Source organism: Helicoverpa zea, chromosome 21 (assembly GCF_022581195.2).
Source record: "Helicoverpa zea isolate HzStark_Cry1AcR chromosome 21, ilHelZeax1.1, whole genome shotgun sequence".
In the NCBI taxonomy this organism is placed as follows: domain Eukaryota; kingdom Metazoa; phylum Arthropoda; class Insecta; order Lepidoptera; family Noctuidae; genus Helicoverpa; species Helicoverpa zea.
Genome location: NC_061472.1, coordinates 510,382 through 531,664, shown reverse-complemented (window position 1 = coordinate 531,664; position 21,283 = coordinate 510,382). Strand labels below are relative to the sequence as shown.

Here is a 21,283-nt window from a genome sequence, read left to right as displayed (position 1 = left end):
GCCGAAATCGCTTTGTGGGTTTTAGAAGACTTTCACAAAGCAGCCCGAAGCCTGGAAGTTGGTGATTGATTCACCCGTGCATCGGAGAGCACGTAAATGTCGGTCCTGCGCCTGATCTCTTTCCGGTCGTGTCGGATTGCCGTCCCATCGGGTTATGAGAGTGAAGGAATAGGGAGTGCACCTGTGTCTGCGCAAATGCTTGTGCACTATAATATGTCCTGCGCAGTTGGCTAATCTCCTTACATGAGAACAGCCGCCGTAGCCGATAATCGGCTAGGAGGACATCATCATCATCATCATGTACAAATAAATAATTTATATGTTGTTTACATTGCAATGCTACATTATAATTATGTAAACAGACTACACGCGAGTCGTGTGAAAGTATTTCAACTAACAAGGTAAAAGTCACTTCGTTTAGACGTTTATCTAGATCGGGAGCGCACGACTTATTAGATCAAACATATTTTAATACTGTTCTGTTTCTACGTTTCAGTTTTAAAATCTAACTTTGCAACAAAATACTTTTAGTTTTTTCATCACAAGATTTTACAGTATTTTTTGCACTCTGACAAAAAAGTTTTAGTTCGGGTAACTTTTTCATAAAAGAATCGAAAAGCAATTTATGGCAACATTTTCCTAATAAACACAAGTTCTTATTCAAATTGTAATCGGCATCGGATTAGTATAGACAGATGATTTATATTTTTTTTATAATATCTCTTCATCTTCTTTTGGTTTCTCTCCAGTACTGGAGGTTAGCCATCAGCTCTGTTAATTTTAATCTTGTGTGTACCAAGCTATCAACATCACTGAACAATTTTACGTAACATCAATATTTCCGACAACTCTATAAGCTCATACCTTGGACCACCGGCCGCGGTCCGATGTACACAATTATTCAGTAGTCATCATAGTTTTTACGAGCTCGGGTCAGCTGCTCTCCCTTACTTTACTATCGAGAGTAGAAGTCGGTTACATTTTGTTTGAAGTTAGGGCTACTTATGTTACAAGCTATGTAATGAGTTAAGAGATAGGTATCGTGATAAATCTTATAATATATAGGGGTACCTACCATAGTTAGAAGCTAGGGAGAAAATTAGACAATTACGCAACAAGAATGTTTTTTGCTTCATTTCGTCCCTACCTTACTTTTGTCAAAAATAGCTGACTATAACAAAATATTACGCTACCAAAAGGCACAAAATGGTTTTCCGAGCAGCTCAAGTGAAGAAAACTTTTTTGACATCTTCTTCTTTGTTAGTGAGCAAGACCAATAATATCTTTGAACCCTAAAGTTTCAGTGTACACTGAGCCCGTCACGCAAAAAAGTTGGTTAAAGTTGTATCTTGGTAATCAAGGTGTACCTAATCTCTGTCTAAACTTTAAATTCTAATTAGCAATTCAAACCAGAAACGCAATATTCACATAACCTGCATGTTCAAACACAAAACTTTTACTATCCAAGTTTATAGTCGGCATTACAAACAAGATGGTTACTTATTTACATACTTTCCGCATCTTCCAGGAAGTGATGTAGGTACATAAGTCGTTTGAAAGTGACCTGAGCTATAAATTGGCAACTGCGGTGGCCGGAAGGGCAGCCATCTTGTGTCACGACGGCGCGTGCGCATTGGTAGGGTTCATTTTTCTGCACGTGTTTTGTTTTGTTTTATACCTAGTATGATTTTGAAGTGACTTTTTTGTTGTAAATAAATGAAATAACTACTAAACATTTTATGTAAGTACTGTCGTTTCGTTTAATCGTTTTTGTCAAGTTTGTAATTAGTCTTAGGGTTTAGGAGACTTGTAAGCAAAAATATTAATATTAATAGTTTTGGTGATATGTTCATATGTATTTAGATAATTATTTGACTTTGAGTACTTTGTTTTCAACATATTTTATGTACCTACTATACTACTTACTATCAACAGATTTATCTCCCATCTCTACTGTTCAAGTACAAGTAATTTCAATATGATATAAGTTATGCAAGTGTCATCAGCAGTGAGATAACTTGCAATTAACTGTCGGTAAACGTATTGGAATGTGACTTGTGGAAATGTTAGATAACGACATATACTACCTTGTAAGTAATGGGTAGCTCTTCTTCAGTTCGTGAAAGTTGTTTTCATTTCAGCGCACAAGGCTTTGATAGGGTTTAAATTGCAAAAATAGTAATTGATCAACCTATGAGTCAAGCATACTGCAGGCTGAACTGTCGACTGACGTTTTATATATTAAATCAGTATGGAGATGAAAATACAACGATCAGATATCCAGTCGATATCAGACTGACTGAAAGTTTGGTTTGATTACTAAATAAGTCAGCACACCATCGGACTAACTTTCGGCCTATATGCTCAATACTCAAGTCAAGTCTTTATTAGCATTACGTATATTATAGAGGTCACGTATGTTATACATTTTACATATATGTTATAAACAATAGAAAAGACCCTATAGGGCACAGCTTAAAGAAGTTGGATAATATTTTAATCCATAGTGTACGGAGGTTCTAAAAGTCAACATCCGTGTTCATATCAGCACTCCACCAGTGATCTATTAAATCACAGATGTGACTCAACATCGTGACTCCATGACAGCGCGCGCGCAGGTTTTAGCTCAAAGCTTACACGTTGTGCTGTAGTTCCTGCTTGAGTCGTGGAAATGTGATGCTGATTGTCTTGTTGATGTTGGAGGTGATAAGAGATAGTGTGGGTGGAGTGTGTGAATCATAGGTTGACATAACGTTAGGGGCTATGCAGAGATGTAGGTAGGTAGGACATCAGACATACAACATAGTACATAGTCAAAACATATAGGTAAATAAAACACTACTCTACATACGTGAGGCGTCAAGGGATTAAGTTCAAAATTGCAGTTATTTGTAGCGAACGGTATGTTTAATTCTTATAAGTCCGAATCAAAATCAGCAGTCGAAATTGCTACCAATGTCTATAATCCTTACTTGTAATAATAGGTAAGTGATCGGGCTCGTTACGCTTGAAAGCGAAAACAACTGAACCGATTGCGATGAAAATCAGAACGGAGACAGGTCTTCTTATCCACGTGCGGGGCGTAGTACTTTCAAGACGCGGATAAAATTATAAAAACACCAGTTAAAAGCGCACCACAAACTTAGTTTATTTATTCAGTTGCGTAAAATACGAAGTTTTAAAGAATGTTTGTCTTTTTGTTTCAGAACTGTGATGCGGTGGGGACGGAGTAGTTTAGGAGTCGACATGATGAAGACGATATTATTTACCCTGCTTATGATATGTGAGTAAATATGGTATAATATGTTAAAATGTTAGAATTTTTCATTTGTGAGGAAACTATAAATTAAAGTAATCTGTGCTATAACTGACAAAAATGTAACTGGGTTGAGGATATCCAACAAGTAGTCGCTACGTGTAAAACACTGTGATCAGCCGTATATATGTCGCAGGGATATGATAAAAACGGGGATTTGATCAATTCCCTAAGGGATTTGATCAAATCACGGAAGATGTTAAAATAACAACACGATTTTATCTCTTCACTAAACAAATCTAGTGAATTGAACAAATCCCTAAATTGGTTCAGTGAAATGACAAAAAACATGTCAGTTCTTGTCTCGCGCCTGTAAGAAATTCCTTTATGTAATTCACGTTGTCACAAATCAGCTACATGTTTTAATAAGTGCTTATTACAAATAGGCATATCATACGCAACTAAAATATTTTTTATTTTTTAAAGACATTTTTGTTTACTCTTAAAAAAAAAATTGTTCCGAGTACCTAATTTTGATTTTTTATATCAATATTTCCTTGTATTACACACACACCTGATTTTCATAATTATGTAGGTATATCTTACCAAATAAACCTTTAATATCTATGCAATCATAATATCTTAATAATTAATATCAAAGCAAAATTATTTTTGTCATTTCACTGAACCAATTTAGGGATTTGTTCAATTCACTAGATTTGTTTAGTGAAGAGATAAAATCGTGTTGTTATTTTAACATCTTCCGTGATTTGATCAAATCCCTTAGGGAATTGATCAAATCCCTGGTTTTATCATATCCCTGCGACATATATACCTGGACTGGAAGCCAACACCAATATAGTTAAGAAATGGCTAGACAGATGATGAGGTGTGAGCGGAAATATTTAAAATTGCAGGAGGAACAAACACCTGTTATTTAGACCAAAAAAATTATGACATTACTAAATTGTACTTAATCGTGGTAATTAAAAGCTTATAAAAATGTCAATGAATTGGTCAATGTAGTTCCATTGTACGTACAACACGGCGCTGCCTCGACCAATATATTGGGCTAACAATGAAAATATGCAAAAAGTACCGATTAAATTCCCAGCCTTATCTCAATAAATATCTTTAAATTTTATTGCCTTACAAACTCACGCAATCCTTCCCTAAGTACCTACTTATATTATTATCAAGTTTATATTTTGAAATTCAAAAATTAATTTCTAGTCTCCATTTTACCGATAACAATCGCAAAACTTTATCTAAAGCGAAAATAACGGTTATCGTCGAAAATATCGATCGCTAAAGATCGATAATGCCGTTTTCGAAGCTCGATCGATGCGTTTGCGCATAATTACTATGATCTAGACTTGTTTCATAAGATCCGTTGGAGCAACATCTTTGAGACTTGACTGTTAGTTATAGTTGTGTCGACATTTTGTACAATAATTATGTTATTTATTAACCTTCGATTTGTTTTAAGATAAGTACCATTTACAATTTGGAGTGGTGATTTTAGCTACCGAATTGTTTGAAAGCTAGATAAATGTTTAAGGTGCTTATTGTAACTTTAATCAAAGGTTTTTGTGCTCTAAAATAGATTTGTGAAATTGTGTAGGTTTACTTTACGACCTTAAATGACCTACCAGTAATCATACATCGTGACTTAGGTGTTCGTCCTAACTCTTCAAAGACTTCGTAACGAGAACCGAACCTTGAGTTATCTGTTTTAATTAACATTGCTCCAGATGTTTAAAAATTCGATTAATCAACACCTTTACCTATGAAATTTATAACATTTAACTGACAAAATGAAAAATATCACAACATCTTACACAACTAGATCAGATTTCTCCTCTTATAATAATAAACAATGATACAAATCCATATGATTCATATATCCCACATGATATTTAACCTTATTTCGAAGTGACAGCTGTAAATTAAAGTTCTGGGCGGCCATTTAAAATGTCGAGCGTTGTTTGATGCGCACGCGACGGTAGGGGTCGAGGCTATCTTCTTGTGTAGACTGTAGACTGTCGAAGTGTAGACTGTCGACAAGTAATTGTGAATAAACATTATTTTAATTCATGTGTTAAGAGATTGTTTTATTATTTTATTGTTCTGTTGATCCGCGTGTATGTTTGGAGGTTAACTTAAATTGTTGTTGAAGATGATTAGGTTATTGAGTGCTTATTACCTACTTAATGGGATGCTCTTGAAATGCATGTGCCGTGCCTAATTATTGGTTTGTGATTCAAATTAAGTTTGGACTGTAAAAAGATAATTGTTAGAGCCTGTTGGTGTTTCAGAAGCATAATGTCCAGGTTTTCCCTCGAAGCTCGAATCGATGTCCAGGTTTTCCTTTAATGAGAATAGTTATATGCTGTTGATTAAATTAATTTTCACTTACGACCATTCCCTGGATTATTGTTTTCAGTGGATCCCTTTGGTACTCTAGTAATAACTGTCTCAAACACAACTTTATATTTCCTCGCATTTATGTATACTTCGAATAAATAAATCAACCGTATAAAACCATCTAAACACAACACACAAGTCAGTAATTTTATACAAACCCAACAAAGACGACCCGGAACCATACCACTCATTATCGAAAACACCTATTGATTTCAGGCCATTCCTACGCAAGCCTGGTCTAGATTTAAGCCTAATGTCGTAAAAGATTACAGGTTGCTGCCTATGTTCTATTGTAACAATCAATATGGCTGCTTTTAGCATTATGCTCGTTTAATGCACAGACAGATATTATTTTGTTATACAACTCTGCTAATACACTCTCTTCGTAATAGTTTAGGGTTGTTGCATCTAAATTAATCTAAGTATTTGGGACACGGTTGTTTTCCGAAAATGAAGGAAAAGGTCTGTTTTTATATTGATACAACTGATGTGATAATGCTTTAATTAAAAGTGTATTTTTCTCATTATTTACAGAGCACCTTAAATTATTTAAATCCCAATTTTACACATAAATATTTCATTGCTCAATCCTTATTTTTAACCGACTTACCAAAAAGGAGGAGGTTCTTAATTCGTCGGGATCCTTTTTTTTTATTTTTTATGTATGTTCACCGATTACTCGCAAATTTTTTTTTATGTTTGATAGGGTATACCTTCCAGGTGGTCCCATAATCACCAGGTCAGGATCTGATGATGGAAACCCTGAGAAATCGAGGGAAACTTTCGAAAATTGTAGGCGTGCATAGGTTAAAAACTTGACAATGAGGTGTACGTCTGATAACTCTATGCAACAGTGAAGGTTTGGAGCTGACTAAATGATGGAGACCGGAGAAGGTCGAGGGAACTCGACAACTGAATATGTAAACTACCTCGTGTTTGGGCTTATATTGTTCGTATGGATGAGAACTTTCCACAAATGCAGTGACAACTATGCTTGTCACTGAAAAGCCAAAAATAAAAAACTTTTTACAAAAAAATAAAACCGACTCCCAAAAACCCTGAAAAGCAAAAAAAAACTATTCTTAGGTGCATCGGCCTAGAAGTCGGTGGCGTATAAACGCAGGAACATCCATTAGACACTGACTTCTAGGCCGATGCACCTAAGAATAGTTTTTTTGTGCTTTTCAGGGTTTTTGGGAGTCGATTTTTTTTTTATACAGCTTTTGAGCTCCTGAATTAAAAAGCTCTGTAACATTAAGCATACGCTCTGAGTAGATACCTAAAATGTTGATAAGTATGTCTCACTTCTTAAAGCCAAGTATTTGAATCATAAGGGTGGGAAAAAACTATAAAGATATTTTTTTTCAGTAGGTAACAACCCTGTAAAAAGTACTATCTCCATGTAATATAGGAACTGTGACATTTATGCGCATGCGGTCTGCGGTATTGTCAAGTTATGGCCGATCGCGATGTAACCGCGTCTGTCTGTCTGTCTGTTGCCTCTAGGAAGTAACATCGCTAACTCTGAAACCTATCTGTGTGCTTTATGTCAGGTTGACTGGAACTATGACCTTTGTAGGATGTGTATGTATATATGGTGGTTGAAGTGTAAACAGCGGTTAGGGTTGCACAGTTGTGAATTTTTGAAACGTATATTTATTTTGTATAGAGTTGTTAAAGGTTGACGCTTTTCTTTATAATACATCGGCCAAGTTAGTCATCGATTTAGATTTTAAAAGAGGGGGATTGAATTGTACCTAATTCATAGTTATATTAGTTTCGTTTCAAAAGAAATTGGACTTCTTGTCTAACTTCCTGAATATTGCTTTACATATCTATTTAACGCTGGCAGATTTATAAATCAATACCTTTCAGTTCGTGCGTGACGTCAATGACGTGTCTTTTGTTGCACTGAACCTTTTTTTCGTAACAATCTTTTAGTGGCCGAAGTTTAGTGGCCGAAGTAAATACCTACTAATAACAATAAATAAATAACATTCATATGCAATTATAAGTCGATAAAAACAACAAATAAGTAGGTCCTTTAATTTGCGAACATAGCCCAATTTGAGGTTGTGAACTCAAATATTAACCGTCTCATCGTGGTCATATGATCATCATCATTATTATAATGATAACACAACACAAAACATTACCTCTATACATACTCATAAAATTGCACATAATAGACTTCAAAAATTTACATACATACATACTTTAAATCACCTTCAAATATGACCCAGATTATTCAAACTCAAAATCATCTTAAGATTCCCATGCATCGAACAAAGATTGACAATTAGGTACGTTCTTGATATACATAACATTAATACTGATACACATTTATTTCAAATGTTAACCCGTTCACACCGCTACGTGTTAAAGAATCATCCGATAGTCATTAACAAAACCTCAGCTGAACATAATCATTAAACTTGAGTTCAAGGTGGAAACTACAACATTGGACTATGTAACTGTAATAATACATAGATATATTATAGACTATATTGTTTCCCGTGGTCTTGTCCACGTCCCTTGAAATCTACGTACTTCTCGTGTGCCCCAATAAAATATAGCCTAGGTACCACTGGGTATCACTGGGTGATACTTAGTGTGAATTAATCAAAATCAAAAGTCATTTATTCAAAGTAGGCTGAAAATCAGCACTTTTCGAACGTCAATACAAAAGACAGCCCCCAAAACGCCCGCCCTTCACCACTTCCTATGTGTTTTTGCTGGGAAGAAGAAGTGGTGGAACAAACTCCCCAGCAACACAATTCTGTCTGTATGGTTTGAAGAACCGTATATAAATATTTAAATATCACTATACAACATTGTGTACATAAATTTGTATATAAAATCAATTCAAATAGTTAATCATGTTGGCTAGTACACACCTTACCCATACCTATTACTCAAGCAGTTACAAAATAAATCTATTAAAAAAAGAGTGAAAAATATAAAAAAATATAAAGCCTCCATTCAGTGAAGATAGATATAGTTTAGGGTGCACCCACCGACATGTCAAAGAGTTTTTATGAAAAAATAAAATAACAACATAAACAATGAAAACGGTGAACTAGGACTACCGTTCAAACCATAATGAAAGGTTTATCAAATCGGTTTGTATAAAAACAAATATTTTTATAAGTATAAATATAGAAGTTGTAGAGGTCGAAGAGGTGCACGATAACATATAAAACAATCGATGAACAGCTTAAGGGTCTAATTGTATTTGGCGATCAGATCGGCGCTTCTTCTCACGATCGAGTATAAGGCTTGGTTCAGACTTATCAACGAAGTAAATAACGGGACAATAGGACATTCAGAAAATAATCATATTTCTTTCAGTAATTCAGTCGATAAGGGTATTCAGAAACTGGCCATAAATCGGTTTAATTTAATGCTACGAGATCGCTGTAGCGTTTTTGATTTAAAATTCACAAGTCTTCAACCCGCAATGTATGTATTCTTTGTTCGATCAAATGGCTAACGATAACTAATCAATACATTACAATTCTCGTTTGAAAAACCAAAGAACAGTCGTAAAGACAAAATTCTACAATTTCCATAAATTCTATTTAGAAAATTAAATCCACTAATGTGCACACATCCCACGGTGACCTAGCGAAAGCGTGCGCTTGCGCAAGTGGTCATAAATCGTGCAGTTATCTGTATCGGATGCTGTCGGCACATCGTTATAGTTACTGCGGAGGTTGAACATCATGATTCATTGCCGATTTAATTGCCAGCAATTGAAGTAGATAACGTATGAAATAGTTGTAATAGTACCTACCGTTACCGTCAGGTCCGCCGTCACAATTCTCCGATCCTCTCGAAATACATATAGAGAGTTGCTACCTAATTGCTACCAGCTACCATTAGTTGCTACCAATTGCTACCCTCGTGGTTTTGAAGATATTCAGCATCCAAAGGTGACAGCCATTCTGATATCAGGATGGCTGTCACTTTTCCCAGTGTGAAGAAACGGCGCAAAAGTATTGAGTTTTTTTTTCACCCAGAGTTGCTACCTAATTGCTACCCTCCAGAATTAAATTTTGGGTCACAACGATTCCCTGGATAAAAAGATATTTAAAAAATGAGTTTTTACGCCCTGCCAAATTAAATTAGCAAGCTGTTAGTTAATACAATTGAGTACTTTTGACGTAGGCGCTATGTATTATAATCCGACACGTGATAAAAATGCGGCCGAAAAGTGAACTAAAGCAAGCCGCCATCTTTGAACATCATTTTTGATTAGGTGTATTTATAAATGTTACCTGTTAAATGAAATTTCCCGAAATGCATGAAAAAAGTATTTACTATAATTACCTCAGCCTTCGATTGTTAACACGAAATAATTAAAAATTTATTAAATCATGTCAGGGTATGATATATTTTAAGTCACTGACAGAAATAAAAATATCTTTTAATAAAATCAATATTGTTTTACTGTGACCAAATCAGTTCACGTTTTACGTAGAGTGGGGTATGATTTTTACACGACTGGCCTTACTGGATGTTTTCTAGAAAGTATTTTGGTAGGAAAATGGGCGTTCTTGGACAATCGGCGAGTTGATCAATTTTACTACTGTAAATAATGAAAAATAAGTACGGACTAGATAATTTGTTTACGTTTAGACCGGTAATGGCGGCAGCGGGGAGGCCGCGAGCGGTATAAAAGCATCGCAAATCGCCTTTGTCGGATGATTTAACGGCAAAATGCCGTAAATTAATCAACTTACTAAAATACATACCTTTGTTAAATAGTACATTTTATTATATTTATATTTTTTTCGTCTATTATTTTCCGAGAAATGATCAACTACCTAGAAAATTGATCAACTTACGAGTCTTGTTATTTTCCGGTGACATATAGAAATATAATCTGCACTTTAGTTTACACTACCCTAATATTATACAGAGGAAGAGGAAGGATTTCGAGATACGTTACTTTTTGTAACGAATAGCTTTACACGGATTTCTATGAAATTAAATGTTTTCATTAGACTGAGATTTCATCATTTTTAGAAAAAATACCAAACATTGAAGGATCAATAAATTAAAATATAAACCAAATTATAGGATTCTATTGTAACTGGAACTTTATTTTCAGAGTTGATGGTTTTATGGGCTAGAACGTGGCGATATTTGATGGCAGACTGGTGTGTGTGAGGTTTCACATTATCTCGTTTGACTGGATATATGCGATGATGAATGCATAAGCATTGTCGCAGGCACAGTTTACGAACTCACATTTCCTTCATTTTGCTTTTATTTTGGATAATTCGTAATTTGTTCGTTTTATTAATTTTATTGAAACCTTAAACCGTTGCATAACCTTATGATCGATCGAATATACACTCTTTTTCAAAAAACTTTTCAAAACACCGACGAACTTTCTGCCAGCAATTAGTCCAAAACAAGGTTTAACCAATTTCTTAGCAATTGTACAAAATTCAAATTTAGAATACACTCTCACGCATGCTTGGCTAACCCTATTGATGCTAGTAACATGCTATAGTCATAAAAATCCTTTGAAATACACGTAAAGTACTTCAAACTAAGATTTCGCATAGGTGATTTTTTTGCAAAAGAGTTTATATGATGGTTTTGATATTTACGATCCCATTCGTAAATATCGAAACCATCATATAAACCGACTTTGACCATCACTATACAAATTTGCCCTATGTCCTTAAACTCCTGTCTTTAAAGAAAGAAAATGTAATTATTTTTCTTCAAGATTCTGTCATTGATTCTGTAATTCAATATTGTGAATTTTTATTTAATATTGTATGAGTTGTCGTTATTGCAATAATGCCGGGTGGACGTAAGTTTTTTAATACTCTGGACCAACAAAAAGAAGCCTTTTTAAAATATCGTCGATTTTTTCCGAGTGAAGAGGAACTTCCTCCTTCAACTGCGCCAATATATAATGTTATTCAAAAGTCACTCAAGTGCCCTGTTTCGGAAAAAGCCCTTTATCTTTCAGTTAAGAAAAATTATAAATATTTTTTTGATGTGGATGTTGATAAAACTGATGCTCCCAAAATACCAAAATCTCCCAAAGATTTAAGTGGTCAATCTATTAATTTTGAATTCATGATAGATTTGTACCAGTGGGAAGAAATGCAGCCCCTGACAAAACATTTAAAAGTCACACAAAACTCAAGGTCAGTTATAAAAAAGAAATATCGCTTGCCGAAGCATATGTGGGCCCCTTTACTACGAGAGGGAATTTGGAAAACCATCAAGGTTTTTTTCTTCATAATGTTAATGTTTCATAATTTTAAGTAAGTCTCTATTTTTTTTTGTGAAAAATGTTATATCTTTTAAGTTCTCTAAGTTTTAATTTCCCTTTTTAGTTATAATGGCATTAAAATATTTTTTATATAGATTATAGAAATACTGAAACCTTGAAGTTTTATTATAAATAACACTGCTATTGCGTTACTCAATGATACTTCTGTAATTTGGGAAATTTCATTTAACAGGTAACATTTATAAATACACCTAATCAAAAATGATGTTCAAAGATGGCGGCTTGCTTTAGTTCACTTTTCGGTCGCATTTTTATCACGTGTCGGATTATAATACATAGCGCCTACGTCAAAAGTACTCAATTGTATTAACTGACAGCTTGCTAATTTAATTTGGCAGGGCGTAAAAACTCATTTTTTAAATATCTTTTTATCCAGGGAATCGTTGTGACCCAAAATTTAATTCTGGAGGGTAGCAATTAGGTAGCAACTCTGGGTGAAAAAAAAACTCAATACTTTTGCGCCGTTTCTTCACACTGGGAAAAGTGACAGCCATCCTGATATCAGAATGGCTGTCACCTTTGGATGCTGAATATCTTCAAAACCACGAGGGTAGCAATTGGTAGCAACTAATGGTAGCTGGTAGCAATTAGGTAGCAACTCTCTATATGTATTTCGAGAGGATCGGAGAATTGTGACGGCGGACCTGACGGTAACTACCTACCTACTACCTTAAATATGATAGTGAGTGTAGAAACACATTTTTACACATACATAGGCACGAGTATTTTGGTCTAGCTACGAGAAATGTAGCTGCAGCTGTATTCAGGTATCTGAAAGATAAGTAAGATTATTGATAGGGCTTTCTCTAGCTTTCTCTCTATATTCACCATTCTGTCCGATAACAGCCTTAAACCAAAATACAGTTGATATCGTAAAGGTGTAGATAATGCACATAATAGAGACATTGATAGACTGACATCGGTCTACACCACACAGAATTAGGTACCATAAATATGTCCATTGTTGACCTCGTTGAGGTCAACAAACAGGTTGTTGAGGTCGTGGTACACCTATCATGACTATAAGCAGGCTATCATAATACACTTTAATAATAGGCTGTTTGTCCTATTGAGAAGCCAGTTCCGTTTCTTAAATGAGTGGGAAATAATCGATTCTGAAGAAAGTTGGTATTTTTTTCTACTGACTACAATCCCTCTGGTCACAAAACCTCAAGGTTATATTTAAATAAGTAGATATCTTTCTTTTGAATCGATCATATTCAATATTATTTCAATCGAATATTTATCATAAGTCAGTCGTATAGTCTTAAGGCGTCTACTTCTCAACCGACTATAAGCATGTCACTTATGTATTTCTTTACATACGACTTAACATACTAAACTGGCTTACCTCTGTAAGGAAACAGATTACGACTGGTGCAGTTAAATCCAGCTATTATAAGAAGACCAAAGTAGTTTCGAAAACTTAAGAACTAACTGAAACTAAACGACTTAGTGTCTGTTATGAAAGGACAATGGGCACTTTGTATGGGATTTGGTACCCGCTCCAACAGTAACGTATGATATATCATTAGAAAGGTATTTACATGAAGAATAATAAAAACTATGGGGCTTGCCTCAATTAGCTGTCCGATCCGAGTAACGATGAAAATTGAATCGACATAGAAACAATTATGTCATCCATATATGCAAATTCATTAAGAGGCATATGTCGTCAGTGTAATAATTTTAAACTCAGTTATTAGACATCTTACATTGTTTGAGATACACTCTATTATAATCTAAAAGTTGTGATAGTCTATGGAGTCATACTACGGGAACACAATCGTCATCTGATTTGACAAAAGTTCAAAACATTTCTATTCATCTTTTTTTAAGAAGAAATTCATCATTATCTCAGCACCTCTTGAGGAGCAAGATTAAGTGGTAATATGTACTATGTTAACATCGTCCCCTGACTTTGCAACCTTAATTGATTGTAAATACTGAAAGACTTTCATCAAATGCATAATCTAGTTCTGCGTGAACTGCAAAGGTTTGCACAGTCTTTTTTTAAAGCAGTGGGCAGGCAAACATTTTAAGAAGGCCAAATTCCTGTTTTTTTGTTGCTTTACCAGTTTTTATTCAATACAGCTGGATTTAAGAACTACATCTACGTTGACGATTTATGAACATTACACATTCTGCTAGTCGATGTCACGTGAAATGGACAAGGATTTGGAACTAGTCCTCATAGTAAATTTTTTTTGCCTTGCCAAGACCTACGCAACGGTACTAGAATCAGCACTGTTGGACAGGGTACCAAAACGCCCATCGTCCTTTACCTGCATTCCATGAAGGATTAGGCACACCTGTGCGTCAAAACATAGAAACATATTAAGTAAAAATGAAAAATTTCAATGAAAAATTCCCGTAGTACCCACTTATACTTAGCCCTTCGAAGTTCGCTTATAATTTTACTGGTTTACTAAACACACAAGTGATCACTCGTTTAACCATTTCTCCTATAGCTATTATTCAGCACTGGCGTTCACAATTTCTTTATGCATATACTTCTTGCTCCATATTTAAACCCTTCTTTTATTAAACATATTGACAAGTTAAAACCCCTTTGTATCTAAAACAAACGGACGCCCACAATAACGTGACGGCATTGTGTGTATCGATAACTGGTACATCTCTATTCACGTATTCTGCGAATCATCGATCACATCGATACTTTCACTCTCTATTTCGTGGGCTATGCGAGTTGGGGAGCGGTTATAGTGAGGTTAGAATAGCGGGTTTAGAAGCGGTAGCGGGTGAAAAATACATTTTGGAGTACCTTATACAAAAATATGGTTAAATCTGGTGTGGTGATTTTACCAATTAATCTTCTCTAGACTCTTTGGTGTATACATAATTGTGTCTCTATAATTTCAGACTGGTATTTCGTGAAATCACTGGTAAATGAACTGATGAAATTCTTGTCAATTGATATGTTTACGTAGGTTCTACAACCACTAATCTCTTTGGTATTCAGAAAGTATAATACAAGAAGATTTTTTATCAGAAAGTTGCAGTCATTCTCAATCAGACTACAACAGCAGTAGCACTGGAGAGACTAGACATAGTCTCTAGACATAGTCATAGTTTTCACTAAGGTATATTAATCGCCTTCCCACCATCACCATACCCACTACATATAATGTTACCGTGAATCGTGAATCACCGCGGGATCCCGGCGACCGCCATGCCATTAGAAAGCAGGTCCTATTGTGTTACCCTCATTATTCATACTCGCACTTGCTCTGAACTCCTTCTAAACGATCGAAGCGATTAAACGTCATTGTATTACTGTGTAGGTGGGGGATTTGCATCGATTTGGGAATAAAATGTTACTTTAACATAGTATTATATATGTATCATCATCTGCCTAGCTTTTTCCAACTATATTGGGATCGGCTTTCAGTCCAACCGGATGTCCTAAACCCAATCTTCTGGACTAAACGACTTGGTCAGACTAGTTGTCAGAATTTCTGGCTTCTGACTATCCTCATATACTGCCAAAGATGTTATGTATTAAGTATCCTAACTGCGATCTTATAAAACGAGCATTGATACTCGAAAAGTGACGATTTATTGATGACAATAATATTGTTTCAGGCGCCTGTGATGGAGCTCGCCGCACAGCGCAACGGCGACAGGTAAATAACATAACATAACATTGCCATTCAACTTTGCTATTCCGACTCCTAGCTAATTCGACGTCATATTCAGCATAAAATTATTTTTAGATTTCGACAAATTCGTTAGTCCGACTTCAACCACAAGAGGTCAAAACTAACTGTATGCTCGTCGTCATAAAAAAGAACTTGTAACCTGTACCTTTTCAACATTGAACATATAAAAAGTGTTAGCATGCACTCCTAGTATAATGTCATGTGGTGCTTATGTGTAATAAATTGTAATTCTAGATTGAGATATGTATGCATAAGATTTTCCTGTAATTGTATAAGTGTTAACAATTGTTGATAAGCCCATAAAATAAAATCATAATACGGTATTTCCAGGATACGGAGCTGTACGCGCCAGCACCAAGCGTGGAGAGCCTGCAGGAGATCGCCCAGGCCATGGGAGCCGCCGGCTTCGAGGCCTACACCGAGGGCAAGGCGCTGGTGAAGAGGCTCATCCCTCCAGACAACCAGCCTGAGGACATCGTCGAGTATCAAGGTAATATAATATAGCATTCGTAAAAACGCCTACTAAAAGGGACCTCAAAGTCACAGAAAACTCTTACGTTTTTTTTAAGAGAGTTCGCTATGGAAAGTTACGGTGTTTGAATAAGGGCTACCCCAGCACGCACTTATGGGAGCATATCCCATGGAACAAGTTTCTTATTATGATCTTAAAGAAACCTGATTATTTATAAGGCACGAAACAAACAAGAAGCTATTAAATTCTACTAAGCACTCTAACAACTTTGTTTTCAGGTGTAATTGGCAGGTCTGGCGTGGACTTCCCGGCGTACCCCAACATCCCGCACACGGGCTTCAACTGCAAGAACGTGCCAACTGGATACTACGCCGACTTGGAGACCGATTGCCAGGTATTCTTCATTACTTCAGCACAAGAAAATAATCCCCTCAATATAAATACGAATTTTCATAAATATTAATCACATGTCATCGATTTTGATTCCAGGTATTCCACATTTGCGACACATCCCGCAAGATCTCGTTCCTTTGTCCCAACGGCACCATCTTCAGCCAGTCGCACCTCATATGTGACTGGTGGTTCAAGGTGGACTGTGCCTCCGCCCCCGCCCTCTACGAGTCCAGCGCCGAGTACTACTCCAACGAACAGAAGAAAACACAGAAGATCACCCAAAGCCTTAGCAAGAACCCTGACCTTCAGCAAATCGGCGCGGATAGCAACATCAGGGCGGAGACCAGACGTACGCCAGTCAACGTGCCCAGCACGACTGAACGACTGCTCCGAAGCAGACAGAGACAGACTGAGATCCCCAAAGCTACCGTCAAGACCTACCAAGCCTTGTTTACTGACAACTTCAACCCCACCCAGAGGACTGCAGCCACAACCGCCTTTGAGCAGAGAAGGAAGAGTTTAGTGCAACTGATCTCCACAAACTTCGGTAACATTCCTGCGAGGACCACGCAAGCTACTTATACGGAGTCACCGGTTTACAGGAGTACTCCTGACTACAGTTTAAGAGAGATGCAGGTTGCTGCTGAAACTGCTGCATTCGCCAACAATAATAACAGGCAGTATCTCCAAGATTTCCATAACAAGAACTACAGGCCATACCCGGTGTACACACCAAACCTCCCTAAACCTAAAGCAAAGAGCAATCCCAATTTGACGACTCTTTACGATATTCGTGACAAGAACTCGCCCTCATCGACCCCTGAGCCTACAACCAAACGGCCAACATTGGTGCCATACACTAAGAGTTATTCCACAATCATTGAAAAACAGGAACCTTATACAAGACCAGGAGTATCTCTACTGAAAAACTTCCTTCAAAAGGAGAAGAATAAGACAATAACTACAACTACTACGACGACGACGACAACCACTGAGAAAATTCCACAAGTAACTGCAAGGAGCGATAATATTGAAAAACAAAATAAAGTGACTATCGACACTAAAGACAGTTTCGAATCAGCAACCAAGATTCCTCATACGACCAGAGCTGATGCTTACACACAAACCGCATCCTATGATAGATACGACATCTACTCCACTACTAATCAAGCTACCCAAACAACTACTGAACCCTCGTACCAAGAACGTCGCGAAAGACTCATGAGAAAGCTGAACTTAGACAGGTTCGGACCCTCTGGACCCACTGAACCCACTGTGCAAACGACCATGACTGACAGATATTTCGGAGATCAGCCTAACAGGCCAGGATTGGTTGTACCACCATCGCTCACGCCGAAGACACTGCATAGCTTGGCCATTTACTACGCTACTGCTTTAGACAATTTATCGACAACTCCGAACCCAGAAGAAACTGAAACAGTGACGCCGCCGTTCGATGAATACGAAGCTATGGAGGAAGTACTTCCAGCCCTGTTCAGTAGACAGACGATAAACAAATACACTAACCTCTTCGGACACCAAATGACCAACGCGGAATTATTAGAAGAAATAAGGGAAGATCCCAATGGTACTTACAATGAATTAGCTGAAGATTTGAGTGTTCAGCAAAGTCAAAATCCGATCGCAACTTCTCCGCAAATTAGAGAGCTTGCCCAAGTGTTCACACATGCATTGTCAGCCTATTTACAAGATCCGGTACAATTCAGAAAAGTTTTGTCTGATATCAGGCCTACACATCCATCATTTGGAGATTTACTGACTACGACTGAAGAATCCATTAACACTGAACCAACAACTACTGTCAACGAAGAAGATGACGAAATATTAGGCTTTTCGGATGATCATAAAGCAGTACCACAATTATCGAATGCACGAGAACCGAAAGCTTTGGGTATACCGACAGTTTACCCTGTAACGGAAGCACCAACAACGACACCAAGACCAGTCACTGAATACGTGCCATCCTCTTCATATAGTTCACTTTCAACTACGGCCAGAAATCCGTTCAGGTGTTGCGGGAGGATATCAGCTTCGTACACATCACCTTCGACCACGCCTGCGCCTACAACCCCTACATACACAAACACAGTGGCAGTGAATGTTAATACACTCAGGAACAGAAATGCTGAACCCACAACTACAACCGAAAGTGATTACTCAGTCCACATATACGGAGGATTCCAGAACAATGCGTTAACTCTGAACGATTCACCTTACGGAAAGAACGTTGTTTCTACTGAAGGGAAACCTCTAAGCGAGTACATTGAAGCTACGAACTTGCCAACTGCTTGGGGCATCGACCCATCTGTATCAACGACCAGCGACTTCGAAAGCAAGAAGATTAGAACAACCACAGCAATACCATCTACCACATCAGTTTACTTCACAGAGACAGAAAGTGTTGAATTAGAAAACGAAGAAGAATTGCAAAGAGCACACAGTCAATCGTTTGCAGCGCCTCAAGGTAACAGCATTCGTCATGGTAAACAGTTGAACTATGAAGCAGAACCGATTAAGAAACCTGCTGAAGATCTTGAAGCTCCCACCATTCCTGACGAAGACTTAACGACTGTACAAACTACAACGCAACCTACCACAACCGCCAGAGTAACCGAGACTGAAACTCTAACGCCCACACCGACCGTACCTGACAATTTATTTACATCTCCTGAGGACAAGACGACAAATCAATTCGCCTGGTCGAGCACGTACGGAAACTGGCAGAGCACAGTCATAGATCCTATCACACTGAACGATGGCTTGAGTCCCACAGCACCTGACGAGAATCAGGGATTATCAGACAACACTTACATTCCTAATACAGCCACTACTCCCACCGAGTACACTCCTACAGAACAGACAGCTTCAACAACAACAGTCAGTTATGAAATAACTACACATGAACCTAAAGATTCCGATAGACAAGGAAGGCTGCTAAGAGATTCTTCAACAGAATCAATTCAAGATCTAACGACGATAACCGATACCGTTGTAGAAAAAGCTAAAGAAATCATGAACGCAACGACCACTGAGAAACTTATGAACGTCATGATGAAAACGAAATCAAAAACTGTGAAGAGATTGATATTGTTGTTGATACAGACATGTGATGATGATCATAACACGACTGCTGAGGCATCGAAGAAGGCGTTACTTGAGGCTTTAATGGCTGTATCTCAAAAGGATATGGAAGATATCGCTAAGGAAGGAATTACTGAAACACCAACCGCAGAGGCTGATAGAAATAATGCAAACAGAAGGACAGACAGAATAGAAAGGCCAAGAGGTGATAGAAGAGGAAAGAGCTTAAACTTCGATCCGAGCGCCATAAACTCGCTATCAAACGCTATACAAACGAGTACAACAGAGAATATAAAAACGACTGAAGATTTAGAAACAGCAGCTACAACTTTCAGTCCACTTAGAACTAATACGGCTAGTCGAAGAGGGGTCAAGAAATTCCACGTTAGAACGACTCCAGTCGAACCTAAGACGACAACGAAGGCGCCTTTTGTCGATACGCCGATAGCTGAGGCTAGAGTGGCGCCCCCTAGCGACAAAGCGACGTCCGACACCAGAGCCTTAGAGTTATTAAGGTCTCTGTACTCTATTGCAGCACGGTGGGGTTGACACCACTCTAGTTGAATAAGGAATCTGTTTTTATATTTAGGGTTGAGTCCAGTGCGACATTTTTTATTTTTTTCTAGATCAAATTCGATATTTTTTTAGGTAATCGTACGACGTTCCGACTTGTAACTTTCTTTGTTATTTTGAATGAATAATTTTGAAATGTTATGAATAAAAAAATACATATAACAATCTGAAGAAAGTTAGCTTAAACAAAACAAAAAAGGAATATTACGCGTTATGAACACATACAACACGAACAATAGACGCAGAAATGTAAATAAAATTTATCTTTGAAAATGCTTATTAAGTCAGATATTTTTCTAAATAAAGAGAGTTACAAACGGAACGATGCAACTATAAATAATTTCAGACCCTAAATATAAACGTGTAAATGTGATTATGTAGATAGAATTTATTCGTTTTCAGCCGACATTGTCCATCAGTATTTTCAATAAATGAAAATTATGATGAATACAGGGCTGCTCGTTCAATATGCACATAATTTTGTGTTGCCAGAAAATATTAAAGGAAAGAAATAACAGTGATTTAACTCTAATCCAAACTTATTGAGATATTTACTGAAATATTTCTACAATTGGCACGTACCTACAAGTATATGGAAAGAGGCGTAATTTTACTAAGTACCTCAAATATAAATTAATATGTAAATATCCGATACTCATGAATTGCGCATGCAATTTCAAACCATGACATACAATGATTAACTACAACATTATTATGTGCATATTGCTCAAAACAGCCTCTCTAGTTGATAACCTAGTTAACTTATTACTTTTTGTTATTGAAAAAATTCGACTACATAGACTTAAGCATAGTATTCTATTTATAAGAAACTGTAATGTTTAAGTTTCCTAATTTTAGGAACGATCCTAGGCTAGATACTGAGTTACCTACATAGCTATTTTACTTTAGGTATAATAATCGTCGTTACACTGCCACGAAATCACTGTAATATATTCTATACTGTTAATGGACTATTTTTAGTTGTATTATATGTTAGATATTTTTTAGTAAATTTTTTGTACGAAAATAATTTTTGTTGTTTTCTTTTTACA

The 21,283-nt window shown here is 36.7% G+C and overlaps 1 protein-coding gene across 1 annotated transcript; it reads left to right on the top strand.

The window, feature by feature from the left end:
- The first annotated feature begins 3,211 nt into the window (after positions 1 to 3,211).
- Positions 3,212 to 21,261, top strand: LOC124641001 (mucin-3A). The gene is made up of 5 exons (XM_047179007.1): positions 3,212 to 3,283; positions 15,615 to 15,655; positions 16,022 to 16,181; positions 16,442 to 16,557; positions 16,653 to 21,261. The coding sequence occupies exons 1-5, from the start codon at positions 3,214 to 3,216 to the stop codon at positions 20,205 to 20,207; spliced, it is 3,942 nt and encodes a 1,313-aa protein (XP_047034963.1). The 5' UTR covers positions 3,212 to 3,213; the 3' UTR covers positions 20,208 to 21,261.
- The last annotated feature ends 22 nt before the right edge of the window (positions 21,262 to 21,283 follow it).

Excerpts from the sequence above, each read along its gene's own strand:
- LOC124641001 (XM_047179007.1), top strand. The coding sequence starts at position 3,214 with ATGCGGTGGGGACGGAGTAGTTTAGGAGTCGACATGATGAAGACGATA. Across the intron at positions 16,182-16,441 it reads GGACATCGTCGAGTATCAAG|GTGTAATTGGCAGGTCTGGC; the intron begins GTAATATAATAT and ends CTTTGTTTTCAG. Across the intron at positions 16,558-16,652 it reads ACTTGGAGACCGATTGCCAG|GTATTCCACATTTGCGACAC; the intron begins GTATTCTTCATT and ends TTTTGATTCCAG.